The following is a 23,735-nucleotide window of genomic DNA, read 5'->3' on the forward strand; positions in this document are numbered from 1 at the left end:
ATGTGAACTCTTCCTGATCTGAAGGATAGCATGCGACGACATGTCGCTCTACTTACACCGGATATGTTGCAAGCAACTGTCGACCATGCCGTTTTACAGATGCGCATGTTGTTGATTTGGGAGACCTTATTGAGCACGCTTGTGACCCTGTCCTAGTAAATGTGCTGGAACCACCATTATCATGTGTCTTATTGTTTCTCCCCTTTTTCTACAGCCACACCACATTCTGACTGCTTACAGTGCCATATTTTGACCTAGTGGCAGGAAATGTGCACCAATTAATGGAACATATGTATGATGTTTCAGCATCTTGTGGCTTATGTAGCCTTCGCTGCAGCACTCAGAACACAATCGGTTTAATTAGAACAACCCTCGTATATTGCTGAAAACACATCATACATCAACGGGGACAGTTGAAAATGTGTGCCCTGACTGGGACTCGAGCCCAGGATCTCCTGCTAACATGGCAGACACACTATCCATCTGAGCCACCAAGGGCAGAGAGGGATACTGTGACTGCAGAGATTTATCCCTTGCACGCTCCCCATGAAACCCACATTCCCAACTTAATGTCCTTACACTACATTCGTAGTGCCCCTGCCCATTACACTCATTACTCACGGCAGACAATCTTACCGAGTCCCGTAAAGAGTTCGGACAATGTGTGTGCATCCAGCACAGGAGGAGGTCAATGGCCAGTTAGCTTGAACTATATTTAGATGGCATCTGTTCTTTCGGACATGTCTGAAAGAACAGATACCATCTTCATACATCATTACAAGTCTGTTCAGGCATTTTTTGAAAACAGGATCTTACGGGCAACGTAGTGGTTCTGATTACTTCTTTGCTGTCCTTAAAGTGTAGATCTGTACAATAAAACTGCCAAGTTTTCACTGATTTGGTATTACATGTACTGTCAGAATATTTAAGAAATTGCTTCTCCATAGCACATTCATGCAGATCATCAAGAGCATACTTAAACATTATTCTTCTTGTACTCTGAAAATACTGTAGTTTCTGCGATTGCTTTCTATGCTTTCCGTGCAACGTAATGCAACTGAACTCGGGCTCGTTTACTACCTATTTTTCATGTGGCTCATCTGCAAAGGGGGTTGGTAGTAAACGGTTGCATTTGCACCCTATTATTGAGTCAGATATTGGCTAACTTTTGAACAGCAGTGAAATGAACTATACACGTTCAGACTGAAACTTATTTATTCAAAAGAAACACTTTAACTTTGTGGCCATGCATTTTTACGTTCACAAATAAATTTGATCTGTACAAATAATAATCGGTGCGATTTGTAGACTGTTTGTCTCACACCCACGCACTTTCACGTTGTTGCTTCGCATACACTGGCGTCCATGCTTGCACTCGCGGCACTTTGCCGCTCCCAACTCGCCACCACAACGGCCAACCACAAAAAGACCCCGTTTTCCCACTCATATCCACAGTCCTGAGTCGGGTCACATGACACCACACTAGTCAAAATAAGCCCTTAACATGGCCACAATTCGTTTACAGCATTTTATAATATTTAAATCTAAATGCATTATATAATTTTACACATTTATCACCACACTTTTATAATTCGTTGCAATTAATAGAAAACCAAAACACTAAGCAAAGAAAATACAATGCCCATCAAAACACAAAACAAGTATTTTCCGGTCTATTTTGCCCAGCATATTATCTCTGTTGCCTTACAGTAACAACAGTTGTGAATTTGAATTTGACTGTGATTCTAATTTCTAATACAATGAGGCTTGTTTCAAAAAATGGCAAAGTGAGTTTGCCAGATGATAGTTTCAGCATTAGGAAACAAGTCCTTCTAAGTGATGGTTCCTGTTGTAAAGTATATGATGACTATGATTGATTTTTTGTTTGCATTCCAATCTTGCTCTCGACTGACCAACGCTGCTTTATTTTGTCCATTGGTCTTTTCAGATTATGAGAAATCTTTGAAATCCATATGATAACATCAGTCACTGTTTGGATGAACAGGCCACACTGTCTCCCCTAAACTTTTTTCAATGGTAAAATACAAATTACAATGAACTACCTCTGATTTTCAGATACTATTTGTCTTTTATCATCATCATCATCTTATTCTTCTTCTTCTTCTTCATCTTCATATTGAAGTTTCCAGCCTCAGGGAACATAAGCCATGCCATCTAGTGCTGTTTTCCCACCATCTTTCTGCATTCACTCTGGTCCAGTCCTGTGGTAAACTACTCTACACCTTTCGTCCATCTATTCCTTGCTCTTCCTCTTGGTCATTTTCTTTGCCTCTCCATTTCATGTATCTTCTTGGGAATCCTCTTGTTTTCCATTCTCTTTAAGTGCCCATTCCATATTAGCCTTAATGTTTGTATCCCACTCCACAAAGGTCCCTCTTTCACTGCTTCCCTTACTGCTTCATTCCTCACCCTCTCTTTCCTTGTTTCTCCCATCTTACTTTCAGGAAACTTCATTTTACTTACCTATAATCTACTTACAGATCATTTCATCATCACCCATGTTTCAGAACATAGGTCAGCACTGGGATAAAGAAACTTCCATATAATTCTACTTTGCTTCTTTGTGGGAGGTCTTTGCTCCATGCCAGGCTCCTAACACCTTGCAGGAATGATTCTGCTTGTCTGCCATGTTCACTGATCTCTTGCTCATTTGGTCCAATTTCCTGTATCACACTTTCCAAGTACCTGACACTTTCCACCTTCTTCAATTGTTCACCTTCAATCCTTATTCCGATAGTTGGTCCTATCTTTTTTTCTGGTTGTAACCACAATCTCATATTTGTTTACATTAAATTTCATACTCTGCCGTCTTAACCATTTTTTCTCAAGCATCCCGTTGTTCCTGAATCTCCTCCACCCTGTTTCCACAGACCATCAAGTCAGCCACAAACACCATTGCTTTCATCTTGCCTTCTCCAGTTTTTTCTGTCATCTTAGTTATTATCTCATCCAAGACCACAGTGAAGAGGTGAGGTGACAATGTCCTGCTCCGTTTCATACCCTTTATTTTGCTGGAATCAATCCAGCCTTTCATTTTTTTTTTTTTTTTCCATCGTCCCCTTCTACTCTAGTGCTTCCCCGACCTTTCTTCTACAGACGTATCAAATGCTTTTTCTATTCTGAGAAAGACCATCACAAGGTCTTCCCCAAATTCATAGTGGTGTGCCTGGTGCTGTGTCAATCAGATATGAGCTCCCAGGTCTGAAGCCATGCTGTTCCTCTCTCAATTTGTTTCACCCTTTGTTTGGTTTCTGTTCTCCAGGACCTTTTCACATACCTTGGCACAGTGTGACTCCCCTATATTTTCTACAAACCTTCCTAGTCTCGTTCTTGAATACATGCCAATTTTTCTGAAGACCAACAAACATCTCTTGCTGCCGTCACCATTTCGACACTTACTTTGTCCGTACCTGGTATCTTTTCCCCTTTCATCTTGTCCTGTGCTATTTCCATGTCAGATACCGCCCCCCCCCCCCCCCTCCCCAGAGTTTTTTTTTACCTCCTTTAGTCTGTTATCCTTATCTCTAAGCCCGTTCGGATTTTGCAAGTGCTCAAAGTGTTCCTTTCACACTATCTTCAGTGTCTCTTTGTTATTAACCTCTTAACCATTTATTTATATCGTCGTTGAACCCGCTCTCAAACCTCTCACATTTTACCATTTCATATAGTACTTTCTTCTCTCCTTTCCACTGTCTTATTTGCCTATTTCTTATTTCTTTTTATACTTCTCCCTCGCTAATTCGGTCCTTTCTCAGAACCACTATCTGAAGGCTTTGTTCTTTCTTCCTACAACCCCGACTCTTTCATTCCACCATGTCTCCTTCCATCATTTTCTGTCACTTTTCCTTCCACATACAGCTACTGCAGTTTCTACCATATCACTTTTAAATTGTCCTCATTGTTTTTGTCCTGTTCTTTTTTTTTTCTTTATAATGTTGTCTTGTGTACTGTTTTTCATATGTGCACCAAAGCAGTTGTTTTAGTTGGAATTTTTGCATAATATTTTACTTTGTTTTCTGATAATATACTGTGTATTATTTCTCAAGTCAACATCCCTTTTCTCAACACATAGTAATCATACTGGGATGAATGAGGTATCATCAGAAAGCCTTTCAGCTGGCTTCTGACACTGCATATCAATGATCAATGTTGCACTGAAACTTATTATTTATTGAAAATTTGAACTATCATAGACAAAAGGGCATCACAGGCACCCAACTTGATACCAATATTTTGCAGAACTAACTTACTAATCACAAGTAAGAGATCTCCTTTTTGTATTATGTTATTACAAATACCATTTTATTTGTTTTAAAGTACTTATTAACTGGTTGGTTTGTATACAGACTTGTCATAAATAATAACTGTGATCACTGCAGTAGTCCATTCTCTCTGTCAGTATGACAAGTTGAATTTTCTAAATGAATATACTTTCCAAAACAACAAACATATTTACCAAAGATAAATTGCCAAACATTCATATGTTTGGCAATGTTCCTTTGGTAAATATTTGACTGGCCACTGTCTCATATCTATGATGGACAACAGGGAACAAACATATTTGACACTGTTGCATTGAATTGTGATTTATCTATTGCTACTACAGCTGTACGTGCTTCCATAAAATACTCTCTTCTGTCAAATATCATTTACACTGGGATAGTCTAATGCTCTGTAAAGAACTTTGTTCAAAATTACATGCACAAAAATGTATTTACAAAGATTTATCATAAATTCGTAATTATTATTGCACATCATTTGGTCCATTTTTAAAGATGGTTTCTGTTAATTCACACAATTATCCATATCCCAACGACTACACTCATTCCAAGTAGGGTCATTATTTAAAACTATGGAAGTGCAAACGTTTTGCAGGGGTCACATGGTTGTCTCTAAATTTTAGCAATCTAAAACAAAAAATTGCATTGATTACTTGTTAGTTTTCTCAGGCCTTGATCAGTGCAAAACTATTCTGTTTTCTTACAGGAGCTGGAGCCTCCTTTCTGTGTGCAGCATGCAGGAAGTTCAGATCGCCTTCCAACAGCAAGTACTTGTATGAATCTACTTAAGCTGCCAGAGTTTCCAGATGTCAACACATTACGTGATAAACTTTTGTACGCAATTCAAGCAGGTGCTGGGTTTGAGCTTAGTTAAATTGTCCTTTATTTTGTAAGTTACATGTGCAAGAAAATGAATAATGTATTTGTGTACAACATTAAAGATTGTGTAGCAGACAATAAGTTGTTCCTCATTAAGAAATCCAGTGTACTTATTGCTGGGCCATTACATATCACATTGGTGTGAAATTTTAGTCACAGGACAAAAGTGGTCTCTCTACAGAGTTGGAAGATGGTCCATATTTAAGTGCACAATGTATTTGTTACATTGAGATCATACAATTGCTTGCAGAAATTTTTTTCTGACTAATAAAATTTTAATGCTTATCCACAATGGAAGCAACTATGTTAAGTCTTCACAGTATGTCATAAAGGTTAAATGGTGGCTGGTCCTGCCTACATGTTAATGTTGCGTTTTCTGGTGTAAGTGGGGAGTTTGATGACTGTTCTGTTACAATTTATGTGACATACACCACTGTAAAAACTTTTTTATGAGTGCATTTAAGTTATCAACCCAGTGTGTGTATTAAATGTTTATGTTCTACACATTTATGGTCAATATTGTGAACATCATTTGCTTTTCTCATTGCTATAAACTATAACAAAAATGTATCTATTTACATTAGTCACGTTTTTGTTTCTTTTGCAATTTTACCTATTTGTTATAGCAAGTTATAGACCTTTGTAATTTTATGAACTACTGTACTCACAGACAGAGTGTTTACAAATGAACTTTATTTTGATACTGCTTGTGTATGAAGATTGAGTGTGCTGCAGGAAAGTTTTCCTAGCCATTTTAACAGTAGTTGCACTTTTTATTATACGGAGAAAACTGGAATCTATTTTCTATTAAATTAATACCAAAATTATAGTAGGTGTGTAGTAAAACTGGAAGTCTGCTCCACATTCTTGATTAAATGTTACTCACTTACATATAAATTAATACACATATTTCCTGTTCATCAAAGACTGAATATCACAAGGAGACATACATAGATGAAAATCATATTATGTTTCTTTTACTGGAGTATGGAACTTTTTAGAAAGAAAGATGCAGTCTTTGACAAAAAAAGGGGCAATCTTGTATGTTTATGAAGCATTTGGCACTTGTTTGACTTTATTTCATGCGCTTTCTATGTTTGATGAAAACAGTAGTCACAGTCTTGGAGTACTGACTGGCATGTACCATATATAATTTATATGTGTGTAGAACAAGTAGTGTATTTGAGTACATTATTACTCTACCATATTTGTTGTGTCAAAATGTAAAGAAGGTGTTGTACAAAGTTGTGTGGACAGCAGCAGTGCTATGTACCAGGGTATGCTCAACAAGAAGTGTCTGATTTTAATACGGATACCTTTTTAAAACTAGCAGGTTGTATATGTTTGTATATTGTTAATGTCTTTTGGAAATGTCATGTGATTATGTATGAATGTAAGCATGTTTGTATCTGATGATGTAAAGCTTGTGTTTGATTTGGAAACTTATTTAATGTAATATATAAAATATAATATTTTCACATATCTACAGTTTGCCAGACTGTGGTCTGTGCAGTTAGTACTTCTTCAGATGTTTCTGCTGTGAATTAGACAATTTTACTAATAAAATACTGTTTTGTTACCTTGGTTTTGGCAGTAAAGAATCTCTTCACGCTGTCTACAATTATTAAGAAGGGGACAGACACAAAACAGAAAGCACTTGCAGGTGGAACTCAGTGTTATTACTTTCTTTGTCTGCAAATTTCATGTTGCATAAGCTGTTGTTTTTTGTCCTTGGTATACACTCAACAGTGAAAGGTGCCCTTGCTTTCATTTGAGCCTTCTAGTGGAGAGAGGAGATCTTTGATAATATAGAATTTAAATATTTCCTCTTATTTCCCAGTACTGGTATGTGATGCCTTTGAGAAGGCATTTACAATTTAATTTTCATTATTGGCACCTATTATGAAATTAAATTTGTCAGTAATTATGGCTTAAGTATCCATTTTTCAGTATGCTGTTTCTACTAATTGACATGCACATCTAAAAGTGGTCAATGACATCATAATACATTTGCACATAATACTCCATAGATACTGTAGGTTCCAGTAGGATGAATTTCAAGGAACTGGAATGTATTCTGATGTGTCGGTAACTACTGTGATTTCTCCAGTATAGGGAGACTGAAGTTAGGTGAAATCAAAATAAGTGGAACCTATATGGTCTAGACGTACTTATGGATGGGTATACATCTGCAAGTTTTAAAACCTACTGATTGAAGAAGGAACACTTGCTAATCTTTGATCCATGGTAACACACACACACACACACACACACACACACACACACACACACTTTGTTGCCATTGGAATTCATACTTACAAAAACAATGTACAGCTTCCAACCCCTGGATTTTATTTCCCTCCATATAAAACATGTAATCACCTCACTTGTAGCAATTTTCTTGGGGTTACCACTTTCAAGAATCACCAAGATGATTTTCTGTAGCCTCCATTGCCTTCTCAATAACACATTAGTCTGTTATCTGGAAGCTGAAAAATCTTATTGTTTGCTTTAAAAAAAATGTACACTAAACAATTTTGGTTTCACTTTTTCACACATTTTGTTATCCTCAAGGACATTATTGTTAGGAAGCTGACCAGTTTTTCAACTTCAGAAAATTTTTAGCACTTACTATCAGGTCAGTGCTCAAAAATGGCCATGATTTCATTGGCAAAATTACTCAGAGAAATTATAAAATTAATGAAGCACAAGTTAATGAAACATTGTCCGATAATCAGTACTAGCCTCAACACATTGCTAACGAAATATTTAAGTTGGCAGGTAACACAGTTCATATTTACACTAAATGCCACAGTCCACATACAGTACTGTCTTGTAGTTAATACATCAGGTAAAAGTACACTGCAATAATTTACTGAACTCGGTCGCTAATGAAAGTCACCACTCTCAACAACAGCTCTTTCAAATGAAAATGACAGTCCAAGTCTCTTACCAACCACAAACACAATTGAGACAAACTACTCATTAATTTGAGTTACAGGAATCAAACAAAAGTTTTTAGGCCGCAAAATTGAGTTTTTGCAGATACTGATACACATATTTATGCGAACAGTTAGCTTGACCAGGACTGGGTGCATACTGCTGATTTTGAGTGACATCTGACTATTCGAAGACTGGTGTATGAACAACTTCTTATTTCAGAAACTCCGCAATTATTTAAAAAATGGTTAGATTAAATTTTGCTACTCAGAATGGACGAATAAGTATTGATAAAAATTGGGTTTACAAAAAAATTGTAATATAGGAATTTAGAAAAGTTTATGGAAACATTTTATGCATCTGCTTTGGGTACACCTTACTTAAGAGTACAAGTATTGTATTGAAAGCTACACAAAAATCTTAATTAATGACCTAATCAGTAAATCAAGTATGTCTACTGCTGCATAAAAATCATGTTAACAAAAGTACAGCAGCAAAGGTTGGAATTTAACAAGCACTGAGGCAAAATTCCCAATGGAAAATGTAGCTATTTCTGAAACTGAATATTAATTATCTCATAAATTATTTAGTTTCAAAGTATTCGGAATATGGTATGCTACTTGAAATTGAACTACCAGCCTTTATAAATAGTGTCGGTATGCTCTGAAATATATATCAGTCCACTTTTTTTCCCCATTTTTATGTTACCTTAGGATTTCCAATTAGGTGCCATTTCTAATTAACTGATTTCCCAGTAAAACTAAGTGCTGCATTAGAACCTGCACCTTAAAAACATTACCTTGAATAATGAATTTACGTGGAAAACAGTTTAGTTAATATTTTTAAATATTCAAACATTCCCACATGTACACTATTTAGAAACTGTAAGGTACTGCATGTGATTCACAATTCATAAAAGTTCCTATTAGCAACCATCACTTGTCACAGGTAGGAAAAAATTCAGAACATAGAGTTGGCTATATTGACAAACATCCCAGACAGTCTAGCCAGTCTCGGGGCGTAGAAAAAAGAAGCTCGTCTTCCACCTTTTTTTAAATTTATTTAGTGACGCAGAGGTTCTGGCGCCAGTATTTATCTCAGTGCCTGCAAAGCATGCCTGTGTAGCGCTACATATATTCGACGGCAGAAGTTAAATGTGGCGGCACCTACCAACATTTTTCAGAACTTCCGCTCTGCTCTCGATTCTAAGCCACAGGCGGTTTTTTGGATTACAAAAACCAGAAAAAAAGTGCGGCTAAGATTCGAGTAAATATGGTAGTTAGTGTAAAAGCTTCCTCGGCATGCTTGATCCATCACGGGAAGAGGTGTTATGCATCATGGTGTTGTTTACTGTTAAAATTCTGAGAGCATATGATGCTAGAAGAGTCACTCAATGTATTGCTTCCTTCTAAATATACCTCATGAAAAGTGCATGAAGATAAAATTAGATAGATTCAAGCTTGTAGAAAGATTTGTTAAGTTATTCTTACTGCATACCATTTGTGACTGATCTAGAAAAAGGGGAAGTGACAGTGGTACCTTTCATCATAAGCCACAAGGTGGCTTGCTGAAAATATATGTACATTTAATCACTCCATTCAGCCATGGTCGCAAATGCGCTAGAGTATTCATCAAACCATCTGTGTGCATCGAATTAGCAGTCCTGTTGTATCATAAATCTCCATAAGGGCATTGTAATGCCATAGAGGGATGCAGATAATTTGCAAGTGTTTCCACCTGGCATGCACTTTTTACTGCAGCCATACAAGAGGCCTAATTGTGACCATATGAATACAGCTGAGATCATAACTGAACAACAGCTTGCTTCAGCTGAGCATTGTTTGTCAAGCAAGACCCATAGCTTTATGAGTTATGCACCTCACTCATGAGCACCCATCACTTGATTCAGCTGAAACCAGAGTTCATTGGACCACACTAATGCCAGCAATGTTCATGGGCTGAAGCCAGTTGATAAACTGTGTGTCAAGGTGTCAGCCAAGGGAAACGAGTTGGGTGTCAGCTGCTGAATCGTATGCAGTGCATTTGTACAGTTGTGGTAGAAATACATGGATTGAATTAAAATATAGAAACACAATGAGAAATGCGTACTTGAACATAATTTCAGATGGTAGCCAAGACTGCAGGTTGTATTGTTGCATTTAACTATGAATGGCACTTCTACCATGTCCTCAATACATTGCAGGTGTCAGTCATTGTTTGATCATGTTGGGTGTAGTTTTGAGTGCATTATGTCAGAGCTAAGTGGCTTTGAATGTGGCCAAATTGTTTGTGCTCATATAGTGGTTGCTTCTGTTAGTGAGGTAGCTGAAGTTTTTGATGTTTCAAGAGGCACTGTATTGAAAATTTATACCACATACAGGGAAAGTGGAAGAACATTATCTGTTAAGTCAGTGCAGATGAAAGTGTGTGTTGAGTGGTGGTGATGGACTGTCACACAAGAGGGTTGTGAAGACATATAAAGAGGACAACAGCTGCAAAAGCCGCAACAGAACTGAATGTCACACACCAAAACAACGTTAATGGAGCTTCATAAGCTGGGAGTTGCAAGGTGAGCTGGAATTCCGAAGTCACTCATCAGTAATGCAAATGTCCATAACAGGAAAAAGTGGTACCAAAGCCTTAAAACCTGGACTGTGAAGCAGTGGAAGAAACTCATTTGGTTGCACACTGTTTCCAACTTCTGGCTGAGTTTGTCTCAAGTGTGAAACGTGGTGGGAATTCAGTGGTAATTTGGGCAGCCATATTGTGGTATTCCATGGGTCCCATAGTTACTATACAAGGTCTCATTACTGCCAAGGATTATGTGGCCATTTTGGCCGATCAAGTGTATCCCGTGGTACAGTCTTTGTTCTTCAAATGTGAAGAGTGTTTCAAGAGGACTGGGCCAGTGTTCACACAGCTCACATCATCCAGGACTGGTTTCATCGCACTTATGCACCGTCCTAATAATTCACGCATCGAATGATCTGTAAAACTGAGTTAATGTTTTTGAAAGTTATGTATGATAATTATAAACCTTGCAATATATTTGTAACACTTGCAGATGGCAATATAACTGCTGAAACTAGTAATCACGGTATGTGACATCTACAGTCTGGGCAATAAAACTTCTATTTTGGAAGTTTTTTTTAATGTTAATGTAAAAAATGTTACGAGACTATAACCAGATGTGTTGTTGATGACAGAATAGCCTTTGATGAACTTGACATGGGAAAGTAATGTGAAGTACTGTTAGATTAAAGAGATGTGGAAAGTCATTATTGAAGTTACAAATTGGCTCAAAAGAATAGTTAATTGGCTCTAAAATATCAAAGGGAAATAAAAACTTGTGGTTATTATAGTATACCACTGAGATAACTTAGTGTATTGGACAATCAGGTCTCAAAAAAGTCACATCCGTCAGAAGACTGCTTTGATGAAAAAGTTTAGCATGATATTTAGTGAGTAGTTGGTATTCCACTCAGGTTAGAATTTAAGTTTACGGTAGTGCTGAGTGAATTTTTCAGTAAGGAAGTGTCTGACTACAATATCAAGAATTGTGTGGGATTAGAGGGTGATATGGATGAAACAGGCAAATTCTTGCTTCAGCCATTACAACTGATGACCAACACACCCTAATGCTAACATACATCAGGTGACGTTATCACATAATGCTCTGAAACTTACCGGTACATAGCCAACAATACCAAACATTTTTCTTCGTATCATTGCTTGTCTTGCCTAGTCATTAGATTGAACTCAAAACATTCTAACACATTTAACATGTTTTGTTGGCACATACTGAAATACCAATGAAGATTCCACTCCCAATTCTTTAGCATAGAATGTTAAATGCATATATTTCTCATCTCTCTCACTGATGAGTCATTGTGGATCTTTTATGTTGTTACAGTTGATTGAAGATATGGACTGAAGGGAGTTGAGGATAGTTTGTGCTGACAAACAGGTATTTTTCAAATAAGCCACCAATGAAGGTACTGAGATTAAAATTCTCTTGCAGTTGCTGCATCAACAGCAGCATCTGTCATCATTTCATTAGAGAATATGGGTCTAACACTAGTAGAATCTGAATCAACTATCACTAGGGTGAACATTGTTACAACAGTGTCCATTAGTGACCTGAGCTATAGAAATCACTTGCTCTAAGTATTTCTAAACTATGTTGAATTAATTGGTACTTGAATTGTAATTATGTCTGAAAAATAGCCCACGCTCAAAGAGAAGCATGTCAAGAAGCACATGCCAGCATCAAACTTGCCGAAGTAAAATAGGTTTGCCTGCTGAAGCCAGTAAATGTGTGAATGTGAAGACTTGTCCCAAAGTAATTGAGCAAAGTATAAACATCAAGTTTTACTACAAATTACAAAATAACTGCAGTGATGACACCCATTTGTAGCATGAGCACAAACTACAGAAACCAAGAGCAGAAAATGTGTTTCATATTAGCTCAAATGCTTCTTGGATGACAAGGAAATGGATGATGAAGCACCAGTTTTAGGCTGGCTCTCAGGAAGTAAAACAATTGACACAGTTTAGAATGTGTGAGAGATCCTGGCAGAAAACATGACAGTCTCTGGTTAGTAGGAGAAACTTGTCTAAGTAAGGACAGTACAAACACTGTCATTCACACTGATTGGTGAGCAAAAGAACTGCACCAAATTTCATGACGCATATAACAGACTAACAAACAGAAGGCTATCAGAAGAAAAGTGCTTGAGATTTTGAAAATTTTGCTGACATGTTTCACAAAGAGTAATCTTTTTTTTTCAGATTATCTGACTAGGAGATGAGACTTGATACTACCAGTACCACCTGAGTGCAAGTGGTAAACACTGAAGTGGTGTTACGAAATTGTTGTTGTGTCTGGGCCATTTAGTTCTACAGAACTGAAAAATGGAGTCTACCAGCATGGCAAAGTCCACCCACAACCAGGAATCTGTATGTGTAACTTCTTGGATAAGCACCCTGCAGCTGCTCTAGAATATCCAGAATACTTCTCAGCCTTGGCCAATGAAGGATAACTTGAGAGGGCCAAAATTTGCAAATACACTGAATACCTAAAGATATGTGACATCAGTTACTCTCTGTCACTAAAGAGGGCTTAACCAGTTTTTCAGCGACTATATGCCAAAAGAGTACATTGGTGTACTGAGCTTACAATATTATTAATTGAGGAAGGATAGTTTGCATGAGATTTGTACACACTATTTTTGATATCAGGTAATGTGAATATGAATTCTTGCTATGTTCACATTTTAGTAGTTTTTGTAATTGGTTAATTAAATGAGAAAAAACTTTGTGAATGGAGAGTACTACATTTCCAGAAGTTTTTAGAACCTAAAGACACTATACATTTTCTGTTGCAAGGACAATAGCAGTGAATGGCAAAATAGTTATGAATTTTACAACACATGGGAAATAGCAGCCAGGGATTGCAAGGAACATCATCAGATGCACTCAGCGTGTGTGCCTCGGGGCATCATTCAAGATAATTCTACAGGATTTCCCAGCGAGGCATTTAACGTTGATTAATTAGGTTTCTGCCTGCTACTCGCATCTTTCCTTAATGATATTTCAACCGTGTGACTCACAGTCTTCTTCAGGTGCTGTCTGATACTGATTCCTGTGTGGAACGAGTCCAGTACTTATGCCTGTGTTGTGTGAGGCATTCCCTCTGCAGTCCGTGCCACTTACGGTGCTCTGTTTGTGGTGTGTGCCGACCAATAGCAGCAGCTGTAGCGTTCTCTTCTAGCCGCTCCAGTCCCGAATGCTGTGCATGTTCTTTGTGGATATTACATTTACGCCCTCCTGTGTATTAGGACATACTATTACCATAGTGTGCCATGTTAGGCATTCTGTCTTAAGTCCTTGCCCCCCCCCCCCCCCGCCCCCCCAAGGAATGTCTGCAGTGTTGTTTTCAATGGTGTTCACTTTGCTGCTTGAGACTTGGAAGAACATCCTCAGATATTGTGTCTTTTGTCTGAGGTACCATTTCATGAGAGTCCTTTGTTACAGGTACTGGTCTGTTATCTCTAATTTCATCTTCATACTTATGTTCCTTGGGGTCTTGATGTTGCCTCCATTGTGTCTTCAGAAGATAGAGTGCCAGGTTCCAAGTTGAGCTCAGCAGGAAACCGGTGTCCCGGCTAATGAGATTATCTGCGACCTTAATCTCAATAGATTTGCTGTCCCAGTATCTCGATGTTTGTGTTAAAATCTTGACATCAGTATAGTTCATAGAATGAATGAGTTCTAAACAATGCTTGGCAATCGCTCTCACTCTCATATAATACTTTCCCCTATTTGGAGAAGTGGGTGTAGTATTTCGGTTTTTACTCCACATGTTTACTTCTGTGTGTGGTTATTACAGAAATAATTTTTGGGTGTCTGCGTAATGTGATGAATGTTCTGTGTGTCCGGTACTTGCCTGTGGTTGGCGAGATGATTGATAAGGGGGAGGGAGGAGGATTAGGCATCGAAGATAGTCTTGAGTGTTTGTGCATGTTGCAGGACATATCATACCGATCTAGGGAGTGGATGAGGACGTTTCCTGATCTGGAAGAGCTCTTATAGAAGTCCGTTGCCAGATCTTGGAAACACTCTTTCAGGAATGGGATTTCAGCACCGGCGTGCAGATCACTGGTAGGGAATCCAAGGGGTAGATGCAGTGCCCTCCTGAGGGCCCAGTTCTGCAGCCTCTGGAGTTTGTCCAGGTGCTGCTTTGCGGCATATCCCCAGACAGGGCTTGCATATTCCATTACTGGCTGTATCAGGGCCTGATATACATTAACACCTACAGAGTGGGAGAGGGAGCTGGTTGAGTTGTGGACTGGGTATAGGATGGATATTCTGGCTCAGACCCTGTGGACCTCATCTATGTGGGGTTTCCATGTAAGACGAGTCCAAGGTTACACCAAGGTACTTGGCGGTTCTGCACCAGGGGAGTTGGGTTCCGTTTAGGTGAAGGTGGGGGGTGGGGGGGGGGGGGGGGGTGCGTTGAGGAAGTCAAAACCTCCAGTTGATCAGCATATCCTGTGTCTTTTCAGAGTTGATGATAATGTGCCAGTGACAGGTCCGAGTTTTTCTGTGTCACCTAAAACCCTTTGTAGCCTATGGATGGCCAGGTCCTTGTTCGCATTTCGTGTGTAGAAGGCTGTGTCATCTGCGTACTGTGCAGTGTGCACCAGGGGGACTGTTGGTGTGTCCACAGTGTACAGACTACAAAACGGGCCCCAGGACCAATCCCTGTGGCACCCCAGCAGGAATACACCTTTTGGTGAAGGTGGCGGTTTCTACTTTGATAGAGAAAGCCCTATCCGTGAGATAGCTTTTGATCTGCTTAACTATGCTCCCGGGGAACCCTTGTGTGTACAACTTGTAGAGTAGCCCTCTATGCCATACTGAGTTGAAAGCTTTGGCTACATCTAGTAGCACTATCCCGCAGTAGCCTCTATGTTTGAAGCCCTCTGTGGCTGCTTAAAGCACCCTCATGATCTGTTGTGGGGCAGAGTGGTTCTGCTGGAATCCGAATTGGAAATCCGGCAGAAGTTGCTCTCTGGTAATATGTTCTTGTATGGGTATTACCAGGAGTCGCTCATAGATCTTGCTGAGAGTTGACAAGAGGCTAATCGGCCTATAGTGCTGCGGGAATAGCGGGTCTTTCCTTGGTTTGTGTATCGCGACCACTTCCACATGTTTCCAGCACACTGGGAACAAGTAATCTCATTGAAGACGTTTGCGAGGTGTGTGATCGCCAAGGGTGTTTTTAACTAACTGATTGGTGACATTGTCATGTCCTGTCGCCTTTTTTGTGGGGAGGATCCGAAAAGTGTGGGTTCGTCCTCTGGGTCATCCTCAGCATTGAGGAAGACAGCCAAATGACGACGGACTACATCTTCATGTTCTTCTTTCTGGGGTTCTGCTGCTTGGTTGCCTGTCTCAGTCACCAAAGATACACCAGGCTGCAGATCTGAAACGAAACTCATGTTTAAATATCAAATCTTCTGAAACTGATTGGAGCTCAGGCAAGTAAAGTAAAATAATTTCTTGTAAGAAACTGATATATAAATGCTCTTGATTCTTCATTAACATTTCTATAGACCATATGAAACGTTAAATTTCTTCATTTAAAACAGTCTTTGCTTGTCTGAACTAAACACCGTATCGCTACAGCGCCGTATGCCGAGTCCGTGATGGATCAATAAATATCAGGGTGACATGATAGGGAAAACTGCACAGGTGCGTCTGTAGGTACCGTTCTAACTGCACGCGTGTGGCACGTGGAAATATTCAGATAATATTCAGATCTTTTCTTTTTCCAGTGATGTCTATTACTTAATGATTAAACCAAGGCACGGTGACAGTTGCAGATTCTATTCAGTAAGAGCTATAATCTTACGCCACAGTTTTAACAATTGCTACACTTATGAGGCTGTGTAACTCATGGCGTGCAAATTACCCAGACTTGATTCATTCAGTATTTGAGAATGAGACCACTTACTGACCTCCAACAAACTTTACACATAATTTCAGATCTTTACGAAAGTTTTTCTCGTTGATTCCCTCCACAAAATAATGAAAGAAAAGAAAGTAACCGCCTACCACATCTTCGCTGTTCACAGAGCAAAGCTTAAGCATCAGGCATGACGTTTTAAATTATCACTTCTTTGCTACTAACTCTATTAGCAACATATTTTACAGGCAGTATTCGCAGATATCACAGAATGTACGTGAAAAATTTTACCGATGTATGGCGCGTAGTTGAGATCTGCGCCATAGACATTGAGATACATGAAAAACCAGCTATTGCTTAGAACGGAGTGTTGCTTATCTGGGCTTTTACGCATTCAGTGTTTGAGATTGAGAACACTTAGCGATCTTCAACAGACCTTCAGATGTAATTTCAAACTTTTGCCAAACTTATCGCGCGCTCGATGTATACCGGTTGCAAGTGATCTGGTAAGTTACCCTAATACTTAACGCATTACCTTATTTGTTAAGTAATGAGACGTTTGTAGATGGTTTGTAGTTCGATTCTTCAACAAATCTCGGGTTTACTCATTGCCTCCAGTCGACAAGATGGGAAATAGTACACAGATTTTTCATAAATAAATATGGGCTGTATGGTGTTCTGTACTTACGTGAGATAGCCTACTTCGAGATAGAGTATTAAGGTTTACTTTTGAACTGACCTTGATTTAGCCCATTCTGCACTTGAGATATGTAGTGCAGGACTAACTTTTATCGCTGAGGTAGCTGCCACCCCTTTTCTAACGAAAATTTTACTCTCAGATTGCGCCATAAATACTCTTTGTCAACCAAAGACGTTGTTTTCAGTAGAACTGTTGTCAATGCCTTGTGACTTCTTCTGCAAAACAGATGCCACTGATAATGTATGGATGATATTTACTTGTTGACTCGCATATGATTTTAAGTCCGAAGCAGGACTGCATTCCAGCATGGGAACTGCTGCTAGTTTGTGGAGCATCTATGTTTCTGGTAAGCTTGTTACACAGAAATGACATTTATCTTACTTTCCCTCTTGTCTCGTAGCCCAGTAGCAAAACTATATTTGGAAATAACATAATAGATTTTTGGCATTAGTTGCTATAAAATTATAAATCCAAGTCGTTTGGAACCTGATTTTCGGCATTCTGAGTCGGTAAACTGAAGCTAAAGTGTTCATCTTTGGCACACTAGACAAAAGGTGTCATAATTTCACTTAAAGGAAAAAATCTTTGCACTTCGCACATTTCTTTACGTGTATAAATCGAATTTTGGATTTTCATTTGTGAGAGACAACATGTGGCAGAGAGATCCATTTCGAAATTCTACATTGTGATGTTTTACTGTTCATCTCGTTTTCCCATTATTTTTTATTAAGTGTATTGAGGCTTCGTTGTTTCATGATATGTTGTGTATTTTCGAACGTTTCGTAGTGCTACACAAAACTCGCATCGTACCATATCAACAATTGTAAACAACATTGCGCTTCTTAGAAGTTTTTACAACAGTAGCCCTATCCATGTCATTGCCTCCCAGTTTCAGTAGAGAATGATGAAATGTATGTTTTTGAGTATTTTCAGAATGTTATGTGTGTTGTGTGCAAAATTTTTCGTAGTAAATCTACAGTTGTGAAGCAACATTTATTAGTGCAACATTTTTCGCTTTACCCTCTCGTTGACCTGTTTCTTCCAAGTCTGCACTGGAAATTTTAAGACCACGAGGTAAACTTAGTTCTTACAAAATCGACTGCTTTGGTCTAATATAGTGTTTTGCGAATATTATAACCGTCATGTCGTGTTCCAGTGAGATTCCCCCTTCAACAGTAGTGTACATACTCCATTGTCCACTTTTGTCGCACATTAACCCTCATTTAGTCATGTTACGCCAGTCTGTTACGAAGCATAGCCTAGACAAAAGTACAAGACATCGAATTTGCTTCAAAGAATCGGTAATTTTGACCCAGGATCCTCTCTTGTTCCATTAGAAACTACTGCCTTGAATGTATTAGCAAATCTTAAAGAAGAACTTGCAATGCTTGTTGCGTAACAGGTTCTCAGTTTAACAGAGAATTAGTGTGGTTAATTTAAAATAATCTGTTTAGTTTACAGATAAATATTGCACAAGCCACATTACAGCCCCCACTGTTTATATGTTATGGGGTATGAGGTGAATCAGTTGTTTTAACGGAGACGGACGTTAACATCTCAATGTTGCCTAGAGGATTATTTCACAGCTGAAGTAGTTGTTATTCGCTGCCCGCTTTAAGTCACTCATTGGAAGATGCTCGAACTGAGCGAGTCGGACGAAGTACCTCGATTCATGTATCAGAGATACCAGAGGCATCCTGTCCTCTCCAGTGGAAACTGTCTTGTCGTCAGAACGGCGGGTCCTACAAATCTGGTGTAAAGAGGTGGTTCTGTCAGGCTGCTTTATGCCAGAATAAGTTGTTGTCCTACAAGTTGGGCGCCAGAGATGCTGACGTCGGTTGTTTATTAAACTACTAGACTGTGAGTGACGAGTCACTGGTAGGTGTAGAGCCGCTGTATAGGAGAAGCAAGACCAGTTCTATACATGTCTCTCTTATCAACATTTTTGGGGTACTGACTGAACTGAAAATGAGCAACACAACTCACATCGTATATAGTTCTCTAATTTATGCCACAGAAAATTTAAAGAAACTTAGACTAAGAAATAATGTTCGTTAACACAATAAAAGAAATAGCTACATGATAGATTTACCATATTCACCACTTTCTCACTCAAACAATTGCCAGAAACAAATCGTCAGAAACAACCCACTTGACTCTTTTACACAAGTTTAAAAAGGTTTTAGAAGACTTGACTAAAAAGCATGAATTTACCCAGTCGACGAATTTACGGAGAGCAGTTAAAAAGAATTGTACTTTTGAGTAGCTGTTCTTATCAGTGAAACCGTATCTGATTATCGTACAGTTAAAATTATACATTTATATACATTTTAGCACGTATACTACTATCCTATGTTGCTTCAAGTAACTACAAGTAATGGTAAACTGTAAATGTATGTAATTAATATGTAAATTATGTAATCAATATACTATTGTAATTAAGCATTTACGTATATGTAAACAAGTGCTCCAGTAAACCACATTTAAGTGTTAATAAGTGTATTAATAACTTTTATTGCACTCTGCTTGTACAAACTTTTTTTACTCATTAATTACTTCACAGCAATTTATCTCGACTGTTACTGTTACACTGCTGGAAAGAAATTATGGCACCTTGAAAGATGTTGTCGATTTTGATCCAATCACACAATATCCTACCTGGGGGTGGTAGATGTAGTGGTAATGATTTCAATATCATCCGCCAGCAGATGACAAAGCTGCATAACTACCAGAGCGCCATCTATATCTACCCTTTAAAAGGCTCAGTGTGACGCAGACGTGTAGAGCAAGCAGGTACCATGACAAGAAGAAGCAATCGTGCTTCCTACAGCCAACTAAGCGAGTTTTAGAGGTGTAAAATTGTAACTTTTCGAGTGGCTGTATGGTTGTTTTGGATAATTGGCACACGAGTTGGATGCGCCATGTCAGTGATGCAGGTAGCAGCAGAAACGTGACCGTTCTCAGACTCATAGATGAGGTTCTGGACGACCAAAGAACATAGATGCTCACCAAGACAGTCGTATTGTGTGGGCTGCAGTGGTAGATCGTACCGTTTCCACAGAAAGGATAAGAGCTAATGAGACCCCTCAAGTGTCATCACGAACTGTTGCGAAGCAGTTACTAGCAGTGGGACAACGTTTACACACAACTGAAGCCAGTCTTCCAATCGCGCCACAGTATCGATCTGCACGGCTCGACTGTTGCCATCAGAGGGTCACCTGGAGGATGGATTGACACGCCGTGGTCTTCAGCGATGAAAACAGATACTGCCTGCATGCAAATCATGATCGTTGCCACATATGGCATAGACCTAGTGAGTGGTGTCTCAAGCAGTGCGTTCATCCGAGACACACTGATGCCTCCCTAGGCCTGATTTGATTTGATTTGATTTGATTTATTATTGGCCCTGTAGATCAAACAATTTGAACAGCAAAGCACATCATGATCTAGGACAAGTCAATTTGAAAATTATGTTAAGATGATATATGATGAGAGATGACAGTAGTGGTACATATCTCACATAGCAGAATACATACAGGATATACAGACAAAATATAAAAAAGGTGGTGTGTGATGAGAGATGACAGTGGTGCGTACTGCACATAGCAGAATAAATATAAGAGATACAGACAGAATAGGAGTAACAAACAATAGTTAAATTATCTTACTAAGAAGAAATATCTACAAGTGAATATACAGCTTATTGCAAGTAATTAAACTATTGTGGTACATAGTTCACATAGCATGATGTGGGGGTGCGATAAGCTGTAACAGTCGTTCACCTTTGGTGTTTTTAGTGGGAACTATGACGTGCTCGATATGTGCAGAATGTTGTGTGACCATTTCTTCTGTCGTTCTTGCAGCAGGAAGGTTGATGTGCTGTTCCAACAGGGGAACGTTCGCCTAAACACAATCATTGTAACGCAACGTGCTCTGCAAGATGTGCAGCAGCTTTCTTGGCCAGCACGATCACCAGACTTGTCTCTAGTGGAGCAGTTAATGGAACAAATCCACTCACAGCTCTTGCAGACCTACATGAATAGACTGAACAGGTTAGGCTGGTTGGTTTAAAGAGGGGGGAAGGGACCAAACTGCTAGGTCATCGGTCCCAAACAGGTCAGGAATAACGTATCTCAAGATAGTATTCATCACCTTTATGATCGAATGCATGCCAGAGTCAGTGCCTACATCGCCACTCTTGGATGCTACACTTCATGTTAGTATTGATGTTTCAAGATGCATTCGTACCTGATACCTCAGAAATGCTTGAGCTATTAATTTATAAACATAACTATTCCAGGTACTACATCTGCATTGTTTCTACAATATTTTGAATGAACTGGAAAACTCTCAATGGAGACTAATTTTTTTCCCAGCAATATAGGAGAGAACATTGTGCGTGGAGGGTAGTGAACCTAGGAACACGTGATGTTTTGTAGTCGGTGTTTTGGTCTAATGACCAATTTTAAAATCATATGAAGGAATGTACACATATACCGCGATGTGTACTTTCTGGCATTTTCGACTGTCTTTGTTGTTGTGGGACATGAGGATGTCTTTTGTGTCTCATTTGTAAACATTGAAAGCTCTACATATTTAAGCACTTTATAATGTACTAGCGAATCTGGCAGTGCTTCGTAATTGCTAAATATATACAGGAGTGGGATTTACATACTAATCTCCATTCTCCCCTCCCCCCCCCCCCCACCCGATCTCTATCCATTTCCTCCTCTCCGCTATCTTTGTCCTCTCCTCCTGTTCTCACCTCTCTCTGCTCATCACTTCCATCCTCCTCTCTCTCTGTCCATCTCCTCCCCCCTCTCTCCCTCCATATCCTCCTTCCCCTCTCTCTGTCCAACTCCTCCTTCCCCCCTCCCTATGTCCATTTCCTCACCCTCCCATCCCCTCTCCAAGCCTCTGTGTACCTGCTCTTTCCGATTCTCTCTGACCCTGAGCTTACTTTATGGGTGTTGGTGTTGCAGAGATTGAGAATTGAAGGTGTTTAAAAAGAATGGGTACATCGGTAGAGATCAGTGGTAAATGAGGTAAGAGACAGACATTTCCAGCTTCAATGACAGTATTTCATGTGGTCTTAATCTATAACCGAGTAGCATTGCAAAGTTTTGGATGATTCATATTCTGTAGTAGTAGTCTAATCATAAGCCAAAAAGCCATAAATACAACTTCCCTGTTATCTTTTAAAACCAACTGCGAGGAAGAAAACAAAACAGCAAATTACTGTGTATACAACTACCTGTACAAAGTTAATCATGTGTATAGATAGTTCATCCAACCACACAATCGCGAATGTCTGCGATTTTTGCCTGTTGCTGATATTGATACTGACAAGATATCAAAATGTGTGACGCAAATGACCCTATTTTTTTATTACATTAATGTAGAAGCTGAAATGTTGTACACCGCCAAGGGACCATAAGCTTTACACTGAGGTGACGAAAGTCATGGAATACCTCCCAATATCTTGTCGGACATCCTTTCCTTGCAGAAATATTGAGCCATACTGCCTCTATAGCCGTCCATAATTGATAACTGCGGAAGTGCTGCTGAAATCGGAACTGATCTGACCAGGCCAGGGTTTTCCAGTCGTCTAGGGTCCAACAGATACGGTCATCATGAGCCCAGGAGATGCGCTGCAGGCGATATCGTTGCATTTAGCAAAGGCATTCGGTTCGGTCGTCTGCTGCCATAGCCCATTAACGTCAAATTTCGCTGCAGTGTCCTAACTGGTATGTTCGTCGTACGTCTCACATTGATTTCTGTGGTTATTTCATGCAGTGTTGCGTGTGTGTTAGTACTGACACCTGCCGGCTGGAGTGGCCGAGCGGTTCTAGGCGCTACAGTCTGGAACCGCGCGACCGCTACGGTCACAGGTTCGAATCCTGCCTCGGGCATGGATGTGTGTGATGTCCTTAGGTTAGTTAGGTTTAAGTAGTTCTATGTTCTATGGGACTGATGATCTCAGAAGTTAAGTCCCATAGTGCTCAGAGTCATTTGAACAATTTTTTGAACCAAGTACTGACAACTCTACGCAATCGCCGCTGCTCTCGGTCGTTAAGTGAAGGTCGTCGGCGACTGCATTGTCCACGGTGATAGGTAAGCCAGAAATTTGGTATTCTCGGCGCACTCTTGACACTGTGGATCTCGGTATATTGAATTCCCTAACGCGTTCCGAAATGGAATGTCCCATGCGGCTAGTCGCATTACCATTCCGCATTCGAAGTCTGTTAATTTCCGTCGTGCGGCTATAATCACGTCGAAAACCTTTTCGCATAAATCACCTGAGCACAAATGACAGCTCCACCGCCTGCCGTTGATGCCGAGCGGTTCTAGGCGCTTCAGTCCGGAACCGCGCGACCGCTACGGTCGCTGGTTCGAATCCTGCCTCGGGGATGGATGTGTGTGATGTTCTTAGGTTGATTAG

General features: G+C 39.5%; 1 protein-coding gene across 2 annotated transcripts in view; it reads left to right on the top strand.

Annotated features, from left to right (window-relative positions):
• Nucleotides 1-6,759, top strand: part of LOC124607721 (ubiquitin-protein ligase E3C) — a 213,444-nt gene extending 206,685 nt beyond the window's left edge. For both annotated transcript variants that reach the window (XM_047139927.1, XM_047139928.1), the window contains exon 17: nt 5,008-6,759. In XM_047139927.1, coding sequence (XP_046995883.1) covers nt 5,008-5,175 — 168 coding nt within the window. In that variant the 3' untranslated portion in view covers nt 5,176-6,759. The remainder of the gene's footprint in view (nt 1-5,007) is intronic.
• Nucleotides 6,760-23,735: the final 16,976 nt, after the last annotated feature.

The sequence above is a fragment of the Schistocerca americana genome, chromosome 1, assembly GCF_021461395.2.
Source record: "Schistocerca americana isolate TAMUIC-IGC-003095 chromosome 1, iqSchAmer2.1, whole genome shotgun sequence".
Lineage (NCBI taxonomy): Eukaryota > Metazoa > Arthropoda > Insecta > Orthoptera > Acrididae > Schistocerca > Schistocerca americana.